The following is a 26,958-nucleotide window of genomic DNA, read 5'->3' as shown; positions in this document are numbered from 1 at the left end:
CCTTTTTGCACTCCATAGTCTTTACCACTGCGTGATAGTCGCTGGACCATTTCTTCCACCTTTATCACCTTTTATCTTCCTACCTTTAGGGTTTGGACTTTTGATCTTTGAATTTACCTGCTTACCCTCCTCAAGTTCAGTCCCACATTTTCCTTCTTGGGAAGAGAGGAAGGGTGGGTAGGGGGTAGGTATGCAAATTGAAGTAAGAGGAAGGATCTGATAGTAAGGCCCTCCAAGGCGATTCCAGATCAGTTTTTCATCAGGAGAGAGATATGTGCTCCCCTGATGCTTTTCCACCATGCAATAGGGGTAAGGTCGACGTAGAACTCGTCGGGACCTCTTTGATTCATCTTGTCAATATTCAAAAGTGGGTTCTACCCTTATTGTATTGTGGAGAAGCATGAGTGGAGCACATATGTCAGGGTGGAGGATCAAGACTCCTCTAGGGTGAGTCCAGATCAACTTTTCATTAGGAGAGAGGTATGTGCTCCCCTGATGTTTTTTCAATATGCAATAAGGGTAGGGCCTATGTAGGACTTGATGGACCTCTTTAATTCATTTTATCAATACTTAAAGGTGAGTTCCACCCTTATTGTGGTGTGAAAAAAACATGAAGGGAGCACATATGTCAGGGTAGAGGATCTAGACTCCTCTAGGGCTAGTAGAGCAGCTGTGGAGAGCCTTAATAGGATTTTACTTGTATAAGCCACATGGGCATTGTTAGAACGAGACCAAGGAATCATGAACAAAAACATAAACAAATTAAAGCAACACAAAAATTTAATGCTATTCACACACCAACATGATATGTTACATCCATGGAGGAAGTAAATCCTCTTTCAAATTTTCACTATGTAGGAAGAAGATTACAGTATAGATATCTTAACGAATCATCAAAACATTACGAAACTCTCGCTCAAAACCCTAAGGCAAAAATTCCCAAATCACACAATGATTCTATAGGAGAATGTAAAGTATATTTGTTTACCAAAAAAAAAATTAAAAGTATATTTTTATAGAGTTCCAATCAGGTTAATGTGTCAATGCATCAAAATACATTAGTAAGGTTAATCTTTAAAGTTAAGTACATCATCATGTATCAGTTTGGTAAATTTTAATTGAAAGAGCTAAAAAGTTTTTAATAATGAAATAATGATCAATAATTTTCAAATTATTTATCTTTTATACATAATTGACTTACTTAAAAAGCTTTTGAAGTAAAGACTTGGCCATTGGCAATTCAAGCTAATTATTTGCATTGAGTGTGTTTATTCTCTTTACAATGTGAATGATATATCCATACATTCAATGTTTCCTAATTCTTCTCCTACAAGTAAAGAAAACAACACAAGTATAATATACAAGATAAGGTATAGATAAGAACGATGATGTAGAGAAATCCTAAACGATAACATTTTCATGTTTTAAATACACTTATTAAAGTGTCATTCCCAAGCAACTCCATGAGTCCTTATTTGAGTAACTCGCACATAAGAGCCAAGCAACTGCTAGTACGCCAGAACAAGCTGAAAAACTACAGTGAACGCGCTTACTATTATCGGCACCCAAACAAACAAGCAAGACCAAACAACTAATGTTATTGAAAAGGCCGGGGGCAGATACCCTGAACATCTTCTTTTTGAATACTCTCCTCAGAATCTCTATTGGTAAATCTAATTTGTAACCCCAAATCACTGTGTTTCTCACACCTTTTTTTTGGATGAATGTGTTTCTCAAACCTTATCTTCTCAAAGAATATAAGGCCAAACTAAAATTATTGTCCTTCATCACATGTGATTGGATTGTGTTAACATTTTCACTCTCATAATCTGTGAATTTACTGTACTCCAATGAATGTCACTAACCCCACAAAATTTACATCAAGAATCATAGGTCCTACCCCCAAAACCCCACAGCAATTGATCCTCTTATGAGTCAATCCCAACCATTTGATTTGTTGCAACTAGAAGATCACTTGATCACCCATATTCATCTTTCTCTTCATTACCCCAGAGGGTGTTGATGATGATAAAGAAATAGCAAATGAAGATAGAACTTTAAGCTAATTATGCAAAGGGTGGAGCCCTAACTTGACCTGGGGGGAATGGAATGAATGTGGAAACATTATGGCATGTAACAAAAGAGGGGGACTAATTGATTAGAGTGTGATAGAAACTAGCTACTTGGGTTTGACACATTCATATCTTTTCATATACAACTTTTTTGTGATGCATTAATTTCTCTATACTTTTTTTTTTAATAGAAGCATTAATTTCTCTATACATCTTCTTATCCCAATGCAATATTTTGTAGCAATTCATAGAGACAGTTTCCATCCTTTCATCTAGACATGGCCATCTTAATTGGGTCTTGGATTTATCAGGCAACATCAAACATGGCTACTTCACTAGCTAACTAGCTTCTCTCTTCATCTAGCCAGCAAGAGCATTAGAAAAGGTCATGCTAGGTTTAATAGTCAGAACTCTACTCTCTAGAGGCTATTACATTTCTTCAATATTTATTGTTCTTGGGAAGAATTATACAGATTGCATGGAATTTAGGAATTTTAATTACTCAAATAAATGGTATCTTATGATTGTGATGATTCCAGAGGAGCAGATCCAGGAGATGAGAGTTTATAATACGATATGGTAAACTTTAGTAGCTTATGAGGGAACATGAATCAACGTAGATGAGAATCAAGAACCCACTTTTTACATTTCTTTTTCTCTTTTTTAATTAAGTTTGAAGGACCTTCATTAATGTAGTGTCTTGACGGTTACGGTTAAACCGTTGTGTTGCTAGGCTCTAAATACTTGAATCTAGAGAACTGGGCCTCTTGATTCTGTTCTTGATTTCCACAGTTCATTCATTTTTTTTTAATTTTTTATTTCTCAAGTATCTGACCCTTCAAAGTTCAGATTTCAAAGATGGTCAAGCATGAAGAAAAGGAAGTAGCCCAATGTAGAGAATTTAAACCAAACAGTTTCTTTTCTTTTGTTTCCCTTTTTGGAGTTTATCTTTTACTCCAATAACATTGATGTTGTCTGGTTTCAATTTTTTTGTTAAAACCAAACACTGATGTAGTTGTTGGTTTCAACTCTTTGGTATAAACCAACCACCTACCACTGTGATTCCTCAACTCTTTATTTCCTTCTTTTTTCCCTTAATGGTGAAGTGCAAAATGTACTGATACATGATTATTTTTCCCAGCATTTTCGTGTTCTTTTAGATTTCTTTTCAATATGTGGATCCATGCTAATCCGAGAATCCCATGAACTAGATCATACCGAGGTGAAAAAATATAAAAAATTGTGAATGTCACGGGTAAAATTGGTTTAATCAAACCCCAAAAAATCACGACTTGAAACAGAAAAATAACAAAAATATAAAGAAATTTAGCATGGTTCACACACTAATGTAGTGTACCATGTCCATGGGTGAAGAACTTTTTACTATGTAGAAAAAAAAAACAATGGAGATTCTTAACCACTCGCCAAAGCGAAAAATCATCAGATCTCTCAATTACCTTGTAGGCGAACATAAGGTGTATATATATATGGACTCTAATCGGATAAAAGAATAGATCCATCGGGTTGGGTCATATTGTACTGTAGGGTTTAAGCCCCTGCACCCCTCCATAAACCGAGACTAGTGATGGGTTCCAAGTCCTCTGCTTTCATCATATATCTCTAAAAACAAGTCATTATGCTAATGTGGAAAGCCCTACCAGCCATTCACCTCTCTCCTCCCGCCTTCACCCCCCAAAAAAAGAATGAAAAAATTTGTTGGTGTGGGTCCATCTTCGAACTCGGGTCACATTATAACAAAAATCAATGTGAATTTGAATGGATTATAGTCTATAGTCTCTATGAATCAATGTTGTGAATTTGTATGAATCTTAACCTCATACACCCCATCTTGTTGGTTCTTTTGTTGATTTACTATCTTTAGGCTGAGGAGGTTTCACCTTTTAATAAATAAATTTCTTACTTACCAAAAAAAAAAAAGAATGTGGTGTGGGTCCATCTTTGACAAGTTAATTCATTAGAACAATGTTGTGAATTTGCACCCCCCCCCCCCCCCTTTGTTTTTTTTTTTTTTGTTTTCTTTCTAGACAATGCTCTCCAAATACGACTATGTCAATGCAATGTACAACTGAATGACCGGTTTCCACTCCTTGGTCCAAGAATTATGTATTCTTGGAGCTGAGTGTTTTTAATTCTTCAATGAATAGATTTTCTACTGTCAAAAAGAATATGAACGAGTCATGAGTCAATCTAAAACTTATCATTTGCTTTGCCCTGAGAGTGTTCCTAACTCACGCTTAATGGAAAACGTGACTCTATATGACCAAGTTGACAAGTTTGAGTCATTAGTAGTTTCTGAAAACGAGTCAGAAAACCTCGAAAATAACAAAACTTGATCAAGGAAAACCGACATTGAAAGAAACACCCAACTATCAAAACCAAATAATTTAAAGACTTGAAAGACTTGGTGTGAACTTAACTACCAAACCTAGCTGAACTGTGAGCTTTAGATTGACTGATCACCTTCACATTTGACTCATGGAGACTATAATCCTTCCTTTCACATTCATAAAAAGTATAATATTAAGTTAAACAGTAGTAAGCTAAAAAAGAATGCATAGTTGCAGGACAAAAATTCCAAGAGAAACATACCACAAAACAAATTTGGTAAAAGCACTGGAGTTGTTCAGTTCAAATGACCACCCTTTTTTCAGGTGTGTGAAGAATGTTCCAAGCAAATCTTCCAAACCAAATTCATTGACTCGCTAATCCATTCACATTGAATCACATATATATCGTCCACCTCCTTGTTTCTCCATATGCAAGACTGAGTAGGGGCTAGATAAATTTGAAATTAGCTAAATCGAAAACGATGAATCTGAAACTTTTGGCTCAACCTCGAGCATCAACTGAATCTCATGATTTTGAATGGATGGCTTGGGTTTTGTTATGATTTTCATAAACATCAACCGTTATCTATATATCTGGTGGTTGAGCATCAACTGAATCTCATGATTTTCAATGGAGGGCTTGGGTTTTGTTATGATTTTCATAAACATCAACTGTTATCTATTTATCTGGTAAACATCAATTTTCAATTTACATATAATGTGTGGAGGAAGTAGAGATCAAAACGAGTGAACACAGGCTTCTCCCACAATCACACTTCCCGTATATACAAAACTGTGCAGTACATAAACCCCATTTCAGCAAGATCAAACACGAAATTACTGTTTTGTAGATGGATTTGTGAGCAGTTCAAGAGATTTTCTAAGGAACTCCACTGCAACTGGCACATCATCAAATGCTAAAGCTCCCACGGCAAACCTTGCAGCCTTGTGTGCCTCAGCAATCTTTTCAGGCGGTGGCTTGTAGTTGACGTCATAATGGAAAGTCTGGGCAGACGTCTGTGAAGATTCTGCATGGTTACTTCCATTCTTGCCACTAGCTGTATACTGCCCTTCGAATGGATGGCTTGAAGCTGGTGGAGCTGACTGATGAGAGTAGGAAACATCAGGACCTTGGAAATAAGAGGGGTTGTGTGATGGAGCAGTAGGAAAACTGCTGTCTGTAAAACTAGGATATGATTGAAAATTGGGATATGAATGCAGTGAAGAGGATGGGTCATGTGAAGGATAATTTTGGGGCAATGATGGTTGAGATTCATGTCCATAGGATTGATGGTAGGGCTGAGTGTAAGAAGAAGATTCTTGTCTGTCAATGGGTGAAGGATGAAAATCGCCGGACGGGTAATCAGCATTTGGGTATGATGCAGGTGATGTCGTAATGTTTGCAGAAGCTTGGTGCTTAATGTCATCATGGAACTGAGGAGATTCATCAGCTCCTTCTCCTGAAGGGTTTAGTGAATTGGTTCTAGTTGGTCCAAGATCATCCTTCAGAGGAAGAAATTATTAAACATCAGAAAGTGTTTCAAGTTCACATAATTAACAGTAGGACGAGACGCAGACTACATCAAATGAGTGTCAAAAGTCACTAGTTGTGTAATCAATCATGAGTACATCCAATTTGGGACCAATAACTGAATTATCAAGAGCCTTGCAAATTGTAGAAGTGCAGTTCGCATACACAATCAAATGCTAAACATATTAAAATTCAAAACTGCCAGGTGTGTGCTGGACTGGCCTTGCAATAACAGATCCATCACCGTATTGATTTAGACAATCCCAGATCACACACTCAGATTTTATTGATTTGACCAATTTTTCCCCAGTAATAGATCTGACCACAGCTATTCCTCCCAAGTCCCAAGTCAATGTCAAGGGTTTATCAAACCCCCCAACCCCAAACCAAAAAAAGAGGTACCCGGACACGGGAAATATTTATCTAGTAAGGGGTTAGTTTATGTTCCTGCAGACATAATGAAGAAAGTAGCTCAAGGGATATATTGATCCTTTAAAAGGTATGTCCCTAAAAGATTTCATCATTCAAGTGGAGTTAAGAACCCATCAAGGTCTTGTGGGAAAGATAGGTTAATATGTAATACTTTTCCCAAGATATAAACCAGAGATGTGGCACTCAACCCCAAAGCTCATCCTCAAAATTTATCACTAACTTGACAATGTGGAAATGTTGTTCAAGCTGAAATCTTCTATCATTTTTAATGGAACTGTGTAGCGGCAAAACTGATCTAAATGCCTTTCACAATTTTTTGTTAGAACTTTGTATTCCCTAACTGGCATCACCAAATTTCCATTTTGTAATTTCTAAATGTCTGGAATAATTTAGAAGAAAGATATAACCAGTGATGTGAATACAAAGACCCTCCTTGGCCGAAACCCTAAGTGGGGCCCCCTGGATGGCTCCAAGAAGCTCTCTTGATCTGGCCGAAACCCTCCAGTAGGGGTATTTAGGGCATTTTAGCCCTCTTTCGAGTGCTGGAATTATTTCCAACTCTATTTCTAGAGTTTGAGTTTGTTTTTATTTCTTAAATGAGTTTGTTTCTAAGTCCTAAAGTCTTTAGTGTGGCACACGTCAAATAGAATTCTGTTTAATTTAGCATGTGCTAATTAGAGTTTTAAGTCACTTAAAAGTTTTATTTCAGCATGCGTGTAATTCATGTGGTAGAATCTTAATCTATAAAGGAATCTCACCTAAAGTTAAGGTATTTAAATTTCTAGATTCCAAATCAAGGGTTTAGCTTAGGTGGGGGGATTCTTGTGGATTAAGGATTCCCACATGGTGTCGGTGTCTTTTAAAGCCTATCAATAGTCAGGTCTTCTTTCTAATTCTTCAGTTTTGGATTGAATAAAATTCAGTCTTGTGGAACACAGGGTCATGGTTCTCTTTGGGAGGGCCACGGCAGATTTTGAAGAATTTTTCAACTACAACCAGCAGCTAAGTTCCTTCACAGCAGCCATCAATCATCTGCAGAAGCTCCGCCCAAGTAAGGAAAGGCCTAGCCCCATCTCCCCCCCCCCCTCTTTCGTCCCTGCCCCTGTTATTCACCTCCAGCCCCTTCCCTGTGCTGCTGCGCGCACCTATGAATCCCCTCCCCCTTGCTGCTGCAACACTGCAGCAGCCCCCAACTCCTCCTACAGCACATTTAGCCTCTTCCCCTCCACCCTGTGACTCTTCCCATCCCTCCTTCACCTAGCATCACAGGTCTCCCCGACTCCCCCTTGCCCTAGGACCCTACCCCCTGCAACTCCCTATTCCCAGCCCTTCAATTCCCCTTTTTGCTACCATTAGGATCGTACCACCCTCGAAGACAGTCCAACTGTTATTCCCTCAATTCAACCCAGGTTCCCTAGCTTTAAGAAAATTCTGCCTTTCTTCTTCTTCCTCTTTTTTCTGCAACTTTTTTCAAACTTCTGGAAGACCTAAAGCTTATGCAATTCAGACCTTCCCAGAATCATTAAAAACAAGTTCTGAAATTACAGAAACAGCAAGGGCAGCCCCCCTCCTACCCTAGCCAAAACCACCACCATCACCCCCCCCCCCCCCAAAAAAAAAAAAAAAACCTTAGTTTTTGAATTTTAGTTAAGTTCAGGTCTGAGTTCAGCATTACAGTAGGGTTTCCAGGTCCATAGAACATCCTGAACATTCTGGAAAAAGCTTTCCTCCTTGATGGAATTCCGAGGCAGCTCTTAGAGTTAAGGAAATTCCAATACGACCCTTAACCTTAAATTTGGGCTTACATCAGTAAGGAAGCAAAATTCAAAAAAGAAAGCATATTACTGGTGGAGAAACCAGCAGAAACCGTAAGGTGGTAAAAAGATGGTAAAATATCAACAACCACTATGACCATCGGAATAGAAAGCTGTCTGTTTTCATGTCGATGTCAATATTTTCAATGAAAGAGCAAAGAAATGTTCCAGTAAGAGACTATATGCCTAAATGCTTTTCTTTGTAATACATAATAACTAGTTTTAGCACGGATTCGCATTCTAAAGCTCGTCCAATATTATCTAATTTAGCTAGGTCACTCCTTTGTAGTAATAAAGCTTTTGTAATTAATAACTGAATTGAGATAAAACTACAGCTAAGTTTTGAAGCTTACATATGCAGAAGTCACTGATGGGGTTGACAGATCTTGATCACCACCAGGTGGTCCGGGTTCAGGCTTCCGTCCTTCTTTCAAAGCTTTCCTTATATCCACAGCTTTCCAGGCTGCATACTTCTGTTTCTGTTCAAGCTGTCATACAGACATCCAAGATGTCAACAAAATCAACTTGGTAACTCAGACAACTCAACTAATTGTTTTTCTTAACTAAATGGGAACAGCTACACTACCAACTCAAATTAGTAAGATTCTCCAAATTATATCGATGAATAAATGAAAAAAAAACTCTAGGATCAGATATCATAATCCAACATGGAACAAATAAACAACATGGAATCAAAATAACAGTAATTCAAATCCAATATCATACTCCAACATGGAATAGAAATAACAGTAATTCAAACTCACATCAGGCTGTAGTTCACCAAATTGGTTAAGAATCTCAAAGAAGATGCTTGCAGCATAAAAAGTTTTTGCAGTACTCCTGCAACAAGCCAACACATGTAACTGAAAAATCAACAAAAATAGCATACTGAATACCGGAAAAATAAGGCTTTTCATTCTCCTTAAAATGGCCCAATAATCACACAGCAGAAATACTGAAGTACATAACCCACCCAGAAATTTTTTTTCTTTTAAATCCCACCAACAGCTATCAAGGCATCACCTAGGTGCAGCTAGGGGTCCAGGCATTCTTCTGAGCCCTAGAGTCTTGAAAGGCAATATTAATGTGATTCCTTGAGCACCAAGGATGCTTACGTGTCTGCGTGGTCACCTTTCTACACTGTTTTCTTTTTAACATACGAATAGGTGCTATTTTCTAATGATTCTATTTGCCTTTGTAGGTAATTACTACAGATGAGAAGCAGCAATCAATTGGTTTGAAACAAAAAGAGAAAATCAAAAAGAATAAATCCATGGTTTTCTTCATTATCTGATGTTGTTAAGCAAACGGTCAAAAGTACCACACGTAGCAGCAACAGCACCCTTCGGCTTGCACTTTCAACTTCAGTGACTGGTTTCAGAATGGGGGAACATTTATATAACCATGACTCCAGCAAATTTTGCTCTTCTTTTTCTTCTTCTCTGGCTTTTCCTCTTCTTCACAACTCCCCCCCCCCCCCACAAAAAAAAAAAAAAAAAGGAAGAAGAACCCAAAACAAAAGCTCTTTTACCACTTCTGTGTTATCTCTTTTAATTCTTGCTTAAAGCTAATTCATCATACATGATTGTTCACATTCACTTTATATGCCCAAATCATTGTATAAATAAATGTGATATCTTTGAAAGATAATTTTGATCTCCTGAGATCATAGTAAACCCTGCTTGATCTGGGATTCTTTCCATTTAGATGTTGATGGAAAGGCCAGATTTTCAGTCACTTAAAGTGGGAAATCTTAAATAGAATTCCAATTCCAATAAAATTAGGATTTCTCACAGGTCAGCTCGCCCAGCTCGGTCTTGCTTATCAGCCTTCGCAAAAACATTCGATGCAAATCCTTCCACGTATAAATTGTCATCCGGACCCAGCTTCAATGACTTCTTATCCTAAGAAAAGGACCAACACAGGAGACATTTTCAGAAGATGCAACTGACATAGTCCAACTGAATTTTAGAAAACATAATAACAGAATATATAAGAGAAGATAATATCTGAAAATAAATAAGAGCAAATGAACATTGTTCTCTGGAACTTCTGCTCTAACATCAGAAATAGAGATGGAAACAAAAGCAACATAGGAAAGAAGAAAGTACAAAACCTGAGAAATTGAGGAAAGAAAAAGCCCACAAAATTTTCAGTATTAAGGCCTCTAATATCATAAAAATGAAACCAAAAGTTCCAGTCATGAAAATCATAGAAGATGTATCAAATGCAGACATAATAGTCACATCATAATACGTTTGTCACCTTTATAAACTTAGCCTTAGATTACAGCCCATTCCAGCCAATATATCAAGAATGAATTCTAGACACCACACCCTCAGAAATGAGTTCTTCGGAGCAGTGGCTGACTGGCCGCAGCCCCAGGTGAGGGGGTGTGGAAAGACAGAAAAGCTAAGACCACCACTAACACATGGACAAGGTTGAAATTACTTGGATCATCCTTCCTTTATTAAACAAGCAAGATTCCCCTGGTTCAGATTGTATTACATAAGAAGCACATTTTATTTTTCTTTTCCTTCCCTTTTTTTTTTTTTTTTTTTTGTTTTTTTTGGGGGGGGGGGGATGAATACTTTTTTTTGGGGGGCAGTGGGGGATGAATATCCATTCCATATGAACTTCGTTGTAAGAAGCAGATTTTTAGTCAACGAAATGATTTTAAATTCCTTCATAGCTTCATTGACCAACAATCTCTTCTTTTTATGCAAACAACCTAGGAACTGGTTAAATTTAGCACAAATGCCTCTTCTCTAATTCAAGTGAGAAGTAAGAGCACATCATCCTCTCTGTTCATCAAAAAAAGCTCCTTATCTCACCAATCCAGAACGCATGCCCACCTACTTTAAACAAAGTAAGTAAATAATGATGTTCAATAAGAACAAAACAATAAATAAACCCTAACATTTGCCTTCACATCCTTGCTTAACAGATTGATGCAGAATAAATGGGCACCAAACATTGGGCTAAAACTTGAAATATCGGTCAGTTAAACAGCGTTTGACATGTTCACGAACTCCAAGAATCAAAGGAGAGACAACTTATGTAAGATGCTTTACTCAACCATACAAAATTTTTGCCAGATTTTTAACACATTTCAATCAACAGAATTATGGAGGCAGCAGTTTCAGACTTAGACACACTTTCACCTTGTAAGAATATTACTGAGCAATGGATTCACAACAAAAATGTTTTCATTGAAGCTAGTTCAACTAATAGTTGGGACTTCAATGGACACGTTTCACCTCGTCAAAGAACTACTAGAAAACATAAAACATATATTTACAAGAACCAAGTAAAGCAATGGGATTAAAACTTGGAAATGGAATTGTTTAAGCTTCTATTACTTCCAGGTAGATAATTACTGGGCTTTTTTTTTAATTTACTATTTCAAAATACTTCAATGAAGTCAAGCTAAAATATAATAATGAGAACACTCAATGCTGAATGCCTCATGCAACTATGATTTTGGTCTCCCATTCATAAATTTTCCCCTAGGACTTGGTTTGTGCAGAAGCCTTCCATCACCAGGTTCACGCAAGAGATGACAATAAGCTTGCTTCACTCTATTCCTGATTCAACAGACCACCGAAGATATCTGATAGGAACCCTCCTATGGATTACACAGTAACGAATACAGCAAGAAAATAAAGAGATAAACCTTGTTTGCAAGGTGCAAGCCATCCCCTACAGCAAGATACTGCCCCCCAGCCAAAGGCTGCCTAAAACACACATAAAACAACCCATGCCCTCTCCTCACATCTTCACCCTATTCAACCCCCCTAGAAAGAACAAAAGATCTATCTTCATCTCAGAGTTGCACATAAAAAAGCCGAGGATCTCCACTCATTTCAAAGACACATACCCAAAGTTAATTAAAAAGCATAAAAAAGAATTAACTGTGAATTGCAATTACAACTTTTTATTTGTTTTTCTCTCATATTACTAGTATTGTTGTACCCCACATACTTCTAATCTTATCTTCTTATTCATAAAGAGGGCATCTTGTCTTTTATTAGTAAAACGAGTATACACAGGACACAACTCTTCTGCCAGTGTAGGGTCAGCGGATGGTCATAATGTACAGGCTTACCCCTACTATATTAGAAAAGCTGTTTCCAGACTCGACTCTGTGGTCACTTTGGTCATAATGATTATAGCTACATAACGGCTCATCTCTAATCTTATTTTCATTTAATCTGATTAATTTTTCCTTGTTTGGCCACTTTAATCTGATTAATTCATTCTTGGGTTTTATGATCAAAGCAGAAACTCATGCTCATCCTGGTTAATGCCGAAATTTTGGAGGCATTAGTAAACCTGCCTGCCTTTGGCATCTTCCTATCTTTATTACAGCATGCTGCTGCAGTAAAAAACGATGCTGCTTTGGCAAGACAAATCTTCTCAACTCCTGCCTTGGATGCTTGAATTAATTCCTGAGATAGGGGGATGCATTTCCAGATTGAGACCATATATGAGTACAGCTTTAAAACAGCTTGATAATTCACCAAAAATAGAAAGATAGCACAAGCAACCCATGTGCCTCACTTTACTAGGGACCATCCAGAGAACCCCAAAACTGGATTGGACACCATGTAATCAAATGTTTCCGAAGAGAAGACAATGAAATAGGAAACTAGGATGGGAGCAGGTGCTATTTGGAGGAAGGAGTTCGGAGTTCCATTAGATACTGACTCCGGGTCTTCCTAGCATTTGAAGAGTAACTACAGAGGAACAGCAGGGTAATCTCAGCCCTGCTTTCCAATTTCATTAACCTCTTATGTTTGAGTTTCCCTCTGAAACTCGACCATGTCATATTGAAAAAACATTAATTTGTCATCGCTAATCACCATCTCAGAGACCTATACCCCTAACCAGTAGATTTAAAAACAAGTAACAGCTCACCCTAAATACAGAGTAAAATCAACCAAACAATTAAAGCAAAATTCCATGGTAGAAAATTTGAAGCACGAAAAGATAACGTTTGTCCAGGGTCCAACCCTAAAAAAATTTCCCCTAGCAATATCAATCTCCTCAAGGAACTGAAAAGGCCTTTACCTTCTCAAGTTGATTCATGAGAGAAACAAGAAGAGCATTTGTAGTTTTCGTGCGCTCCTTCTGAGGGATCTTCAATCCTCGTTCCATCGCGTACAATCGACCTAAGGAAATTAAAAGTTAAGAATATGAATAGAAGAACACGCGAAGTAGCCGAACACAATAGGAGCAAAGCAGAGTGAAATTGGTGAAAACAAAGAGGAAGAATGCCTACAGTAGTAAGCAACGAGAGGTTCATGTTTCTGCAACTCATCTGCTCTCTGAAGGTATGGAAGAAGGAGCTTCGCGGGCTCGTTTTCGCTTGCCATTGTTCTTCTCCTGCTCGTTCTAATCTCTTTTCAAACTTCACACACAGAGGAACAGAGGCGCATGGAGACAAACACGAGCATGCTTATACACGAAGGAAGAGCTGACACAAACGAGACACCCCCCACTTAGTCGCACGTTGTGCATCCGGCTTCAGTATAAACAACGGTACAAATTCGGTATTACGAGTTGCGACTTTAGGTGGTAGGGTGGGAAACCTTTCATTGGCTACCTTTGGGATTTGGTTGTGCTTCTCTAATCTCTAGACCATTTAATGAATTGACGAAATCACCCTCAGCTGTAATACAGTATTCCATGCTTAAACCATTTGGATATTCACACCTTAAAAATCTAGCAATGTGACCTTAAGATCAATGTTAGGGCTTGACGCAATCATCGATAAACCACAATTGTAACCTGAGATCAAGCCATCAAAACAAACCCCAACAAGAATTGGTGTGATAAAACTATTATAGGACTCCACTAAGAGACAACAATGGAATGCTTGAACATAAACATGAGAAAAGGATTACCCTCCTGTAATAAGCCTCCTGTATTAAGCCTAAAAGGCTAATTGACACTACTTTAAATGTCTCATTTTATCCATCAAACACAGACTTTTGAGTTTCCCTCGGAGGAAAACTCTAGGAAACCAATTCAAGACACATTTTTGAAGACTTCTACTACATTGTTCAAGGGTTTAGAATCGAACTCGAATGAGTACAAAGATTACATAATAAACATGAGCCAAGATGAACCAAAAGTTACACTAGGGCTTATGAATGAGAAATGGAAAAATGAACCATTGTACCTCAGAGCATTATCACATTATACAGCTCTGAACAGTATGAGAATAATGATTTAGAACACATTCCCCTGCCCAAGCAACTATGTTCACAATGTTATCGCCTATATTGTAGACACACACTACAAAAGCTTCATCAAGTGGTAACTATCATGGCGAAGCCGGAACTGGGTCGGTTCCTGAAACATGCGAGGCAGCATCCTCCTTTGATATTGCGACGTAGTTTACAGGAGCCACTGGCCGGAGAGTTTCTCTTTTCCCATCTTTGGTGGTAGACTTGAGACCATTTTGATGTGCATTCAATGATAATCTTCGGTTGGTTGTAGGAGTACCATTTGCAGCTCCATTGGCTCGTGAGCCTGCGACCTTCTTTGCACTACCTAGTGATTGTCTGCCAGGGCTGGGGCTTGGCCTTGAACCGAACACTTCTGGTTCTGTATTTACTTGCTCTTGGAACTTCTTCTGGTCCTGTACAAAAAGTCTACTGTTAATCAATGCAACGGTAGCAATATGCCTTAACAGGCATGCCCAACACCAAGGAACCCACTGTAGGGCGCTATTTATTGCATTGTAAAGATAAGCAAGACCATTTGGGCCATCAAAAGCTTGGAATTCCCTCATCATTCCCATACCTCTAGTAGAACCCAAAAAGTAAAAAGAAGAGCAGACAGAATTTCATCATACTCACCCTCATTCTACGCTTCTCTTCTTCCCTATCTTGCCTGAGTATGGCATATTCATCCAGCATAGCAAGGAGAGGTACACCATCATAAGTAAATTGCATATTCCTTTCCTCCTCCCATGCCCGAATCTTTGCCACCAAGGTGTCAACCAGAGCTAAAAGGGCAAGAAAATGCTGTTAATAATCTTGAGGGATGATTTCTGCCCAAAATATTAATGCTTCCAGAAATACATAAATGAAGGAGACATCCATTCACCCCTCAACCCATCTTTGCGCGATTGATTGCTAATCCTCTAAAGACTTGGGCAATGCATAAGAAGTTCAAGCCAAAGTATGAAAATACCTGGAATTTTATTCACCAGAATACGAGCTTTTTCCGCACGCTTGAGATTTAAGTGTGCCCCTCTGCTTGAGTTATATCTGTTTTCATCCTGTACCAGAAGGCGCACATTAAAGACTTTTAAGTTTTAAGTAACATTTCCGTTAAAAAAAAACTACTGTTATTCTTTAGAAAAAAGGATCCAGTGCATAAGGCTCCCACATTCAGCAGGGTCTGGGGAAGGTCAGATGTAGAACAAACCCTATTTCTAGAAAGACTGTTTCCAGGACTCAAACCCAGGACCAAGTGTTCACCAACCAAGCACTTGACCATGAGCATGAAAAGCTGAACAAAATTACAGGCATGAAACCCTGTGCATTGACCAGGATCTAGGAAACATCATCGGTATCAGATACAGAACTGGACTCACTAATATTTATCTGGATGGGGTTGTATCGGTCCAGCTCAAACAGATATAGCCCCATATTTCTTCAAGATTCAGATTCTTTTACAGGTGCCATTGATCCAACCAATCCACTAATAAGAGATCAGCCAGGAATCAGTATTGGCCCCAGTCAATACCATTTCCTAAAATCATGGCATGGATTGGAACACTGATGGATACTAAAGAAACCAAGTCATGAAAGCTATATCACATGTCCCACTATCCAAGAAGGCAATATCAGATTGGACTTATCATTAGATTTGTTGAATCCATTCACAACCCTATCTCAGGGCATGCCATGATCCAAAGGAACTATTACGTTAACCCAATCAGAGGATCCCACCCAACTGTTGTATTACTCAGGACTACCAAAAGTTAATTTCCCCATGGTCACGAGAGGATGCTGATCTCACAAAGGAGATTTCCACCTAAAGATATATCTAGGTAGATCAAATGGCATGACTCAGTAGAGCCTAAAACATGGTATATATTACTGCACAACTTGGTTCCAGCTCTAGGCAGCAAACAATAGAAGATTAAATGGGTTAGCCTTTTAGTTATCTGACACCTAGATGATCCTTGCATAACATTGAAACCAAAGAATCTAGAAAATGTGCACAGAATCGTATTCCAGTCACCTTCCTGTTCAGGCAAAGCTCCTATTTGTAGATGACAAACGAAGAAAGAATAGGATTGTCGGGACCTAGAAAAGCATATACTTACCCGATTGTAGTCTTCAAGCCAACTCTCTTCTTCACAGGCAGACATCCATTTTTCAACTTTGTCCAATATATCTTTTCTGCTGAGTGCCTCCTCTTTTGCTTTTACAATCCCATTATCCATGTCAGCCAACAATTCTGAGGGCTCAATATTCCCAGAATCAATCATGGTCATGATTTTTTCTCGAGCAGTCTCAGAATCTATTTCTATGTGAGCTCTGGCATATATCTCTTCAAGCTCAGCCTGCTTTTTGAGAGCTATTTCCTTCATCCTGCTGGATTTTAGCTGATCTAGCCTTTCAACTTCCACTTCAGCCTACACAACATGAAAGGAAGAGTTACACTAGTTTATCCAAACAAGATTACCCTCAGCAGATAAGGAAAGCAGTTGACTCTTCTAACCTGCTCAATCAGGTCAAGAGCAAGGGCCCCAGGGACAGTAACCTCATCCACCGAAGCTGACATGTTACAGGTAACGTAATCAAACAAACTCCGCTCCTCTGCCGGAGTATCCATTAGATTCCATAGATCAATAAGCTGTGCTGCTAGCTCTTGAAGCTGAAAATGAGTGGATATTGTTAGTAGAGATTAATTGAGATGAATCATCAGGTAACAAGGTGAGTCAAAAATCTTGGTGTATTCCTTGCTTGTATGTTCCTTGCTTGTAAGATATTGCAAAGAGAAGTAGTAAGTCATAATGTCAGGGTGCAAGTAATGTAAATCTATGTAAATAATGCATGTGCAATTGTCTCTTCACAATAACCAGAAATATTTTAAACAGACAGAAAGTCATATATCCACACTACCATGTCTCTAATTTCTCACAACTTACATATGCATTCATACATAGTACATTCATATGCAGAATTCGCATAATACATCCATGTGTCCGGAAAACAAAATATACAAGGAATTTAATAGTACTGAAAAATTTTCCTTAGATGTCTTAGTTAGAGGCATATAACACACACATGCACAAAAGACAGGAGCCAAGCGTCTCCATTATCAAGGATGGGATGAAATCGTAGATGAATAAAGTGGCTTGGTGAACATTTTCTTATATAAGATGTACTACCATAAAATACTGGAAAAAATAACCATATTAAATCCACAGCATTCAGTTCAGGCATGAACAGCAACACGTAGCTATTTATCAAACAAGTTTTGGAAGAAATCTATAAAACCACAATGATGCCAAACAGTTATGAGCTATTGTTTAGTGTAAAATGCTACAAAGTAAAAGGAAATATCTTTCTTCCCTCCAACTATTTGACCTGATTTGAGAATAAAATACTTCGGCCCCACAGTAAATCTCTATATGTTTTTATTCTACTTCCTGCTTCCAACAGAACAAACTCTAGAATTTGACACTTCAATTTCCTTCTTCTTTTTTTAAACTTCCAATGTTTTACATCAAAACAAACAGAGCCTAACCTAAATAGTCCATCAGTATTGTGCATATAATATTCCATCAATTCCCTAACCTAAATATTCCATCAATATTGAGCATATAATTTTACCACTCATATTTGCTGATAGTCTTTTGCATTTATAAGTGGTGCTTTCAAGTTGTGTGAAACCAAAATGAGATATAGGAGGCTGGATACATGGAGTTTGCAGCTGGCACTCAGAAATTTTAGCTAAAGCCCTTAGCACCTAAGGATTATGGGAGGTTTCTATAGCCAGGTGTTTCAGGATTCATTTATTTGACAGAATCACAGAAGTCTTCAACAACGTAACAAAGTTCCCCACATAAATATTGACTTTTACACAGCAAGCTAAAGTTGAAGAGTTGAAGAATAAAAGAATCACCTTTTGCAGTCTCTGTTTCTTGTCATCTTTTAGTGCCAATACAGTCTTAGCCAGCCTGGATAGGGTATCATTGCTAATGCTCTTGGCTTGTACACCAACCGAATCATTTAAGCTCGGGTGAACTTCTGTGATGGTGCTGAAGAAATCCATCCCTAAGACAGCGCAAAGATCATGCACAGTGCTTACGAAATCAAGAACCTTGTGTAGCCTATCACTCTGCAAGGTAACAGGAGAGAGTTTGAACATTCAACTAAATTACTAACCACTTTGAATTTTGAACTGATGAATCACTGAAAAGGGAAAAGCATCTACCTTTTCTTTCTGAAGTTCTTGGAGCTGAGCATTAAATTCATCAAACTTCTTCAAGGACAGGTCAGCTTCATCAACTGCAGGAGCCCCACCCTGCTCGCTGAGTTTCAAATTCCCAGCAATCTCTGCACATATCTTCTGAATCTGTGACTGTACATCAGAGAATTCCCTTACTCTCTCCTCTTTCTGCTTCCATAGTTGTTCCAATACAGGAGCTATTGCGGCAAGTTGTTCTTTAATTGTACCCATTGTCTCCTCAGGCTGTAAAATAACAATAGGCAGAGGCAGTTAACTCAAGTTCCCAACCCTGGGGAAAATATGAATAAGATAAACCAATCCACATAAATTGGTGTATCCATACCATTCCAACAAAATTTTTCTCTCCCAATGATGAGAGGAGTCTGGAGAGTTCAAATTTGGCATCAGCCAATGCCTGGAGAAGATGGGCCCTCGACTTTGCAGCCAGGTCAACTTTCCTTTTATAAACATCTAAGCATTCCTGCTCTAACTGAAGTAGCATCTTATCACGTTCCTCATCACTCTCACCAACCTCATCCCATATTTGCTGCAATGCAAACAGAATAACAATTTGTCATTTCTTCAGTTTCATATGCACTGCTACATGTCCAAAGAAAACCGAAGGATGCTAAATGCAAGGTACAAAAAGTTTAAGATGGATTGCCTGCAACTGCTGCAGCAGAGACCCACAAGTTGTCACTCCACGAACTGGACTCTGGGCATCAGTGACTGCCATTAGGAATTCTGAAGAAAGTACAACCTCACCTGCAATATACACAGAATTGAGAAGATAATCTCAAGGTAGCTCCTTTTATTTCTTTTTTGTTCCCATGAAAGTCAAGTTATACTCAATATACTGCATGCTTTATATTCGTCCACAAACAAGCAGTTGCAAACTTCATTATCTAAATTTTGAAAATCAGCACCGCTGGTTAATTAACACGACCACGGAAGCACGCATACTAAAGTGACCATTTCCTGTTCTAGTTTGAGGATATAAGTGTTTAAGGTTATTGACTAAGTTGTCCATTCACAAAGCATTGTGAAAGACCCAAAAACTATAAAAGTAGGAAGCACCGACAAATATACAATTCCAAGAGAAAATGTAGCAAATCCATCGACTTAACTCCTTCCATAACCTCAACAGAAATCAAATTATCAAAAGCGGAAGTTTGAAGAGCAAAACAATCTTATTTCCCAACTAACACACGGAACCAAAAATTTGGGTCGAAGACGTCGTAAGTTGTTTACAGATACACATTTCTAATCAATCTTACTTGAACTACTCTTGGCACATCTGTAGAAAGAGCTTCAGAAAACGACTTCTCAAGTCAAAATCTTGAACATCAGAAGCAAGTTGCTGAAGAAAGAGAAACGCATTAATCATCACTCAACTACAAACTACCAGAACCAATACCTAAGACCCGAAATTAACCCAACCCCATCAACCCACCCACCTCCCCAAAAAAAGCAGGAACAGCCAACGTTACAAGCACTTCACCTAGCAAAATCGACAAAAGAAAAATATATATCAACAAAATTCAAGCACTGAAGTAGTACGAAAAACCCTCACGGAAGCAACCCATCAGTCCAATTCCAGTCCATAAAACCCTACACCATTCATCAGAATCAACAGCTGAGAAACTCATAAAAATCAGATCTTTACCACTGGCAGATCAAATGCACTTCAGTTTCAAGAAGAAAGATTCATTTCGAAGCAGGGATTCACGTGAAAGCAACAATAACAATTCCCAACAACCACACAACACAATTACACAAGCTCAAAGATGGAACAAAATGCAGAAGTGAGACTTACCAAGGACGTGGTTGGAGCTTGGATTTGCGGGTTTCTTCTTTCAGATCCAAACGATTTCGTCTCAATAGCGTGTTCAGTTGGGAGGAGCAGAAAGAGTAGAAGTACTAACTGGGAAGCGACGGCAGGACAAAGGACAGAGCTCAGAGTCTCAGAGTCTCAGAGTGGAGTAGAAGAAAGATACAGAAGTGGGTGGGACCATTAAATACTTCAAATTTATCTGAGAATCCTGCAAATCTCTAACATTTTCACTTTTACTTATTTACCCCTTGAACTTTGACTCGAGTCAACCCAAAATTATTTTACATTTTCTGATTTTCCTTGAAAATGGGATTTTGACCATTTTATCCTTCTAAATATATGCTGCAGTGGACATGATATCAGTTTAATGTATGCAGATTTTTTGATGTTTTGGTAAAAAATTGATTTCTTGAGGGGTATAACAAGAAACTAGAATTACGAAGAAACTATAACCAAAAGAGAGAAAATGAGCCAAATAATCAAGTACCCTACTAATTTGGCCCTCGGGACTTAATGATCAAGTAAGAAATTGATCTCCCTAAAAACCCATCAATTTTGATAGGATTATAAGGGGAAATGGGGGGACACTTGAAAAGGAGAAACTTCCCTTTGGCGAGAGGTAAGGATGTCAATCGGTAAATTCGGGCACTTGAAACTCCCTCCCGGTGTCGGTTTGGTTTCTTTCCGGTCTAGGTCATTTGTCGATACTTTCCCTTTGTTAGTTTAAGATCCTAACAAAATTGTGTCAACCATCGTATTTTGATTAACATAGATAAAGCAATAAATCTAATTATAAGACAAACTAAATCTAGGAGGGGATGATGCTTGAATATTGGGATGGGGTGTGTTTTAATTATTTACTTTTCTCTGGGGGCTCGATTGAGCCCGCCGGCGCCGGTGGGGGTTTTAGCGCGCAATGCACCCGCGGGAGGTATGCAACGGTGAATTTTCTTCTATACTTAGCTCCATTTTCTGGGTGAGTTTTGTAGTGTGAGTTTTCTTCAATTTCTACGATGAGTTGTCTTCATCTTCAGCTACATATTCTCTTTCCCAAATCCATTCTTATTTTCTTCATCTTCGACTCCATTTTCTTTGTCTTGAATTCCGTTTGTGCAGCTCCATTTAATGTGCTAGAGATTCGTTTTTCCATGTTTGTTTTGCACATAGGGAACTCATTTTTTTCCAAACGTAAGTCATGAGAGTACTATTCATTGTTTGGGTTGGTGAAAAGTTAATTACCCCTTAATGATCCATGTATTATTATCACCTTCAAATCTAACACTTAGCTTTGATGAATTTTGTAATGTAAGGTATTCATCTCTATAATCAAAAGTCAAAACAATCAAAACTTGAGAAATTGTGAATGATGCCAACTTGATTTTCAACCATGCCTACACCGGGGTCACTATAATTGATTTCATTCATGCAAGAACAGTACATGGGGAAGATGGCATCTTGATTTTCATCATGTTTGTTGAACAAATCCAACTATCGCCGCCCCCTCCAGTGTCCCTCTTTGTTCCGCCGGTGCTTGATTTCTTTCACGCTGGGGTGGCATGTTTCACGCGGAACCACCAAATCTTTCCATGAAAATCTATCAAGCTCTGTGTCCAAACTGTTCTGTTTGTCCAAATCTGTAGTAGCAAACATTTGGATAACCAGCTTATTAGTCTTCTTTGATGCCAAAACTATTTTTCTCTGGTTAATCATTGTTCTTGCAAGTAATTAAAATTGGCAAAGCTACTATAAATGAGTTAGAATTGGACCAATGACCACCTCAATGTGACTTTGTCCCAACCCCACTGTGGCCTGGCCAACCAACAACGCATCGCCGCATTTTGCCCCTTTGTTGTGGGTTCTGTGGTTCCTTTTTGTTTGGTTTTGGTTATAATTCTTTTCTTTGTGTTTCTGTTGTTTGTTGTTTTTTGTTTTTTTTTTTTTTGCTGGTTGTTCTAAATTTTTTTAAAATTTTTATTTTGACATATTAGTCTTATTTTTTATTCCATAATTTATTTTAGACAAAAATTAAGTCAAGCATTCCTAATCCCTATTCCCAACCAATAAACACCAAACGTTTGTTATTGTACTGTGAAAATTAAAATTCTTCTGCATCAACCATTCAAAAGAATCAATAAATTGGCATTAAATCTCCACTAGTTTTTTCTTATCTTTTGCATAAATGCTTGTATTAAGTTGATCAAGTTGTTTGGTGAAGGAGGATTTGTGTTGTAATATTCATTAACACGTTGATGTCTTTTAGGTACCCTATTATGTAAACCCAATAAGTCAAAAAAGGCTTTGGGTTTGAATTCGTCAATTCACGCCTTCTTATCCTTTGGGTCTATGAGTTCCTAGGCCTTGTGACTGGTACAGTGACGATGAAGAAAAAAATATTCATTAACAAACCATTTAGTTAGAATAAAATTGAAGTAATTAAACAAACTAGATCATTCTCGACAGACACTCACTTTAGTGCTCCAATGAGGACTAATGGCATTGACAATTAGTCTTTTATGTGTGCAATGAAGGTTTCTGGAACCTAGCTGTTAAGATAGATCATAAAGTTTTAATCCATATTATCAACCTTTAAAAAGAAGCCTCAATTGATACTCACCAGTTGAAAGCCTATGTAAACCCGTGTGAATTTACCTGTATTCCCAAAAAAGATTAAGTGCCTCATTGACTCACTAGCTAAGAAGGCCTTTATCCTACAATGTAAGGAAGGAATGACCTCAAACAAAATTAGGTTTGGATTTTTCTTGGGTCATGAGCATAAACATTTCAGGCGCGGTCAAATCGGAATTTCGGTCGAAATTTTGAATCGGACGGTTGAAATTTCGGCTTGATGGTCATGCGCATGACCCAAGCAAAATTAGGTTTACTGAGCTTGAATCAACAACTTTCGCTTCTTCTCGTTTCAATAAACCATCCTTTTCATTATTCAAAAAAAACTTATGAAGTGTTGGTTTCTACTTATTGAATCAACACCCCAAACTTAAACAAGATCAAGATTATATCAAATCATTTGTAAATTTTTTTTTACCCATTTCTATGGCCACTTTGTAATATTATTTTTCTAAATATTAAAAAAAAATTACTTATACCAAACCCCCATAAGGAACTTTGACTTGACCACTTTTTTGGGCTTTTAGCAGGAGATGGATCTCCCCAACCCTATGAGATGAGACAAGCAACTACAAGACAAGGTTCTCTCCTAAGGTCTGATCTCATGGGAATAAATAAAGCTTGAAAAGTGCAAAATTACAGACCTCTATGCATGGGTCTTCCCAGCTTTTTGCCCCTCACTTTCACATGCCATGCGGCAGTGTTTGTCTTCTATCATCCAATTAACTTATTAAAAACACTTCATTTCGGCCAAAAAGATTCACACACTCACTTTTTTTTTTCTTGTTCTTTTCTTTCCATCAAATATCAATTTGATTGGTTAATTAGCAGCTAGTTAATCACGTGATTAACCTACTAATCCCCTTAACCTAATGATATGCCTAGGATTAAGAGATTTTAAAGGCAATCAACCACCAAATCCACTTAATTAATGGGCAAGTTCTAACAAAATTACATAATCAACCACAGGAGCAAGGGCTTGGAGAAGACTAATATTGAGTGTTCGATTTGTTTTTTTTTTTTTTTTCCGGCCATTGTCAGCCAGTCATTGTCAGTGGAGTTGTGGGGTAGGGATGGAAGATTGAACCGATAAGTTCCTTGGACTTTATGCCCTTACAAAGAGGGACCAGTCTGCCTGTTATACTAGAAGCAAATCGATGATTTGATTGGCACTAATGTTAGGTGATAATTAAGGGATGACACTGATATTATTATTTCCTTTTCAGTTGGAATTCGACTTGATGAATGATGGACCAACTCCTAATTAATTCATCACCATAGGCTTATTTTAAATTTGATAAACATATACACCCTTTGAGTTTATAAATCATTACATTTAGACTTTTTAGAGATTATTTTATTACGTTTTACCTCCTATGTTTCAGATTACACTCAAATACATAGCTATAGTTAGAATAATAGAGTTAGGTGATGACTTAGCATCTATCTATTTTCTAAATTCTCAAACTTTACTCCTCCATCATAAAACCCAATTTGACTTTAAAAAAATAAAAAAAGAAGGAGATGAGCAACTATGATTCATTTTCAAATATTTTGTTCAATTTCTAATCTATAAGAAGATTTACTAAGAATAAATAAACCTTTTTTTTTATTTAAAACTAACACTCTTATACAGATTGGAATATTTACAATATAATAAATTTTAGGAATGAATTAAGAAATGGAGAAGTGATGTGCTCTTTAATTAACTTCTTAATTAAAAAAGCCCTTTCTTTTTCTCACATCTTCATATAGTTTCTCTTTATACATAAAGTTCACATCCTTCACGAAAAAGATTTTTGTTTGGGTCACAAAGAAGGTAAGTGCTTCCCAAATAAGTAAGCAATAGATTCTCCAGTCCACTTATCTGCTCACATGTGATAGTATTACAAATTTATTTTATCTTTATTTTGAAAATTTTAAGGCATCAATTTTTTGCTGAATCTGAAATGAGATGGAAGAAAAGGAGTAAAAAAATTTGATAAAGTAAATTTTTTTTATGAAATTTTTAAGTATGATTTGTTTGATTCAATAGAGTAAAAAATGGACAGAATATTGATGTAGCATGTTATTTTTTTCATTCCATCATTTTCGAAATCCCATTAATTTAGTGAAACTTTTATGGAAAAGTGTGAGATACAACAAAAGAAATGTGTGATACAAGAAAATTGGAACTTAGATTTGAAGCTTTATTACAATATTACTTCTTTATTTTTCTTATTCTTTCATCTCACTATATATAGGTATTATGTGTTTATTTTCTCATCTTACTTCTGCAAACAAGTGGTGCCTAAGGGAATTGAAATTTTTTCGTAATTTAAATTGATTTCAAATTTCAACAATAACGAATCCTTGGATCTCATAATAGTCAAATTTCAAAAGATTGTCATGAATTTTTGACTTTTGACCCCTTATCAGCGAGAGTAGAGAATTGTACTATCATTAAATTTCTTTATCATAGATTCGATAAGGGGTCTACCTCTGGTCCACGTTGTTAACGCTTAATGACAGGTCTCCCTCTTAATTGTATGGTAGAGTGCAAGAATAGAGGATCCCAACTCATTGTCATGTCAGAGTTGTTAGTAACACGGAAGAAAAAACCTACACCCAACCAATAATGTGTAAGAGGGGTCACTACTTTAAAGGAGACGATTACTTGAAGAGACCACTAATCCATGTCAACCAAACAAATATCATTTTTTCTGCTCTCCTCACACCCCTCTACCATATAATTAGGAAAAATGTCACATTTGAAAACTAACAAAGTAAATTATTGGTGGGCTTCTTTTTTTTTGGGTGAAAATATGAAATTTCATCAAATAGGAAGGCAAGAAAAACACAAGACGTCTTATGAACATAACTCAAGAAGCCAAGGCTCGAAACGGGCCACACTGTCTTACTTGTCAAAGACAGCGCCCTCCTGGCTAGAGCATCGGCTACAAAATTAGCCTCTCTAGAGGTAAAACAAAAAGACCACCTAGGAATTTGTTGGACCAAGATTCGAATGTCATCTAAGATAGGGCTAACATCCATAGGATCGCACGGTTGAACCCGATTGAGAAGAGAGATCAGGTACAAGCAATCCGATTCGAAGCAAACATGCTCCAACTTGGCCTCGATGGCCGCCAACACCCCACATCTGAGAGCCGCTGCTTTGTCACACAAGGCTGCTATTTTAAATATACAGTGAAAACATATGAAAAAAACAGAGTCCTCTAAGCTTGCAATCAGAGAATCCCAACTCCCAAACTTGATGACAGACCTACATTAAATGAGTTGGATTCTTTAAGCCCAGAGATTGCATTGAAGTAAAGGTTGGTGGGGCACTTTCTTAAAATGATTTTGGCTAAATATATGCCTCTACCTCCATCGAGTAATGTGCCACTTTTGAACCTAAGCAAAAAATGGAAAGAAACCTAAAAAAAGGATTTGGGTACAGTACAGACTACAGATCATGGTTGGATGATTTGGGAAAATTCAAACCAGAGAGTGTCAGCCAACTTGATTTTGACCTATGTGTACTTGGGCTCTATAAATGCCAGAAAAATAATTTTATAAAATAGTAGTTCATAAACATCTACAATAGATTTGTGGAGAATTATCATGTAGAGTGAAGGATGGATCGTAGGATAATTTGTGGAGAATTATTATGTAACTCAAATACATTCTTTCAAATACAAATAAATTAACTACCTTGTAGAGTTGTAGTCTTGTACGGTTGTACCAAAAGATAAGAGAGAAAGAAAAAGTTAGCTTATATTTAACATTGACATGGACATCTGTAGATATTTCTCTTGAAAAGAAAAAGGAAAAACGT

General features: G+C 37.5%; 2 protein-coding genes across 2 annotated transcripts; both read right to left on the bottom strand.

Annotated features, from left to right (window-relative positions):
• Nucleotides 1–4,875: 4,875 nt before the first annotated feature.
• Nucleotides 4,876–13,667, bottom strand: LOC149002868 (protein HOMOLOG OF MAMMALIAN LYST-INTERACTING PROTEIN 5-like). The gene is made up of 6 exons (XM_089138217.1): nucleotides 13,482–13,667; nucleotides 13,271–13,371; nucleotides 9,992–10,101; nucleotides 8,962–9,037; nucleotides 8,551–8,685; nucleotides 4,876–5,923 (listed from the first exon to the last, which is right to left on the bottom strand). Exons 1-6 carry the CDS (start codon nucleotides 13,573–13,575, stop codon nucleotides 5,258–5,260), a joined length of 1,182 nt encoding a protein of 393 aa, XP_088994343.1. The 5' UTR covers nucleotides 13,576–13,667; the 3' UTR covers nucleotides 4,876–5,257.
• A 376-nt stretch (nucleotides 13,668–14,043) lies between these two features.
• LOC149002867 (65-kDa microtubule-associated protein 1-like) lies at nucleotides 14,044–20,649 on the bottom strand. The gene is made up of 10 exons (XM_089137692.1): nucleotides 20,499–20,649; nucleotides 19,347–19,447; nucleotides 19,026–19,229; nucleotides 18,668–18,925; nucleotides 18,356–18,571; nucleotides 16,946–17,101; nucleotides 16,548–16,859; nucleotides 15,404–15,491; nucleotides 15,067–15,215; nucleotides 14,044–14,846 (listed from the first exon to the last, which is right to left on the bottom strand). The coding sequence occupies exons 2-10, from the start codon at nucleotides 19,416–19,418 to the stop codon at nucleotides 14,529–14,531; spliced, it is 1,773 nt and encodes a 590-aa protein (XP_088993818.1). The 5' UTR covers nucleotides 19,419–19,447; nucleotides 20,499–20,649; the 3' UTR covers nucleotides 14,044–14,528.
• Between the last annotated feature and the right edge of the window lie 6,309 nt (nucleotides 20,650–26,958).

The sequence above is a fragment of the Hakea prostrata genome, chromosome 10, assembly GCF_041222555.1.
Source record: "Hakea prostrata isolate BN-2017 chromosome 10, UWA_Hpros_2, whole genome shotgun sequence".
NCBI classification, from domain to species: domain Eukaryota; kingdom Viridiplantae; phylum Streptophyta; class Magnoliopsida; order Proteales; family Proteaceae; genus Hakea; species Hakea prostrata.
Note: the sequence above shows the minus strand (reverse complement) of the source record. Positions and strands in the feature narration are given on the sequence as shown.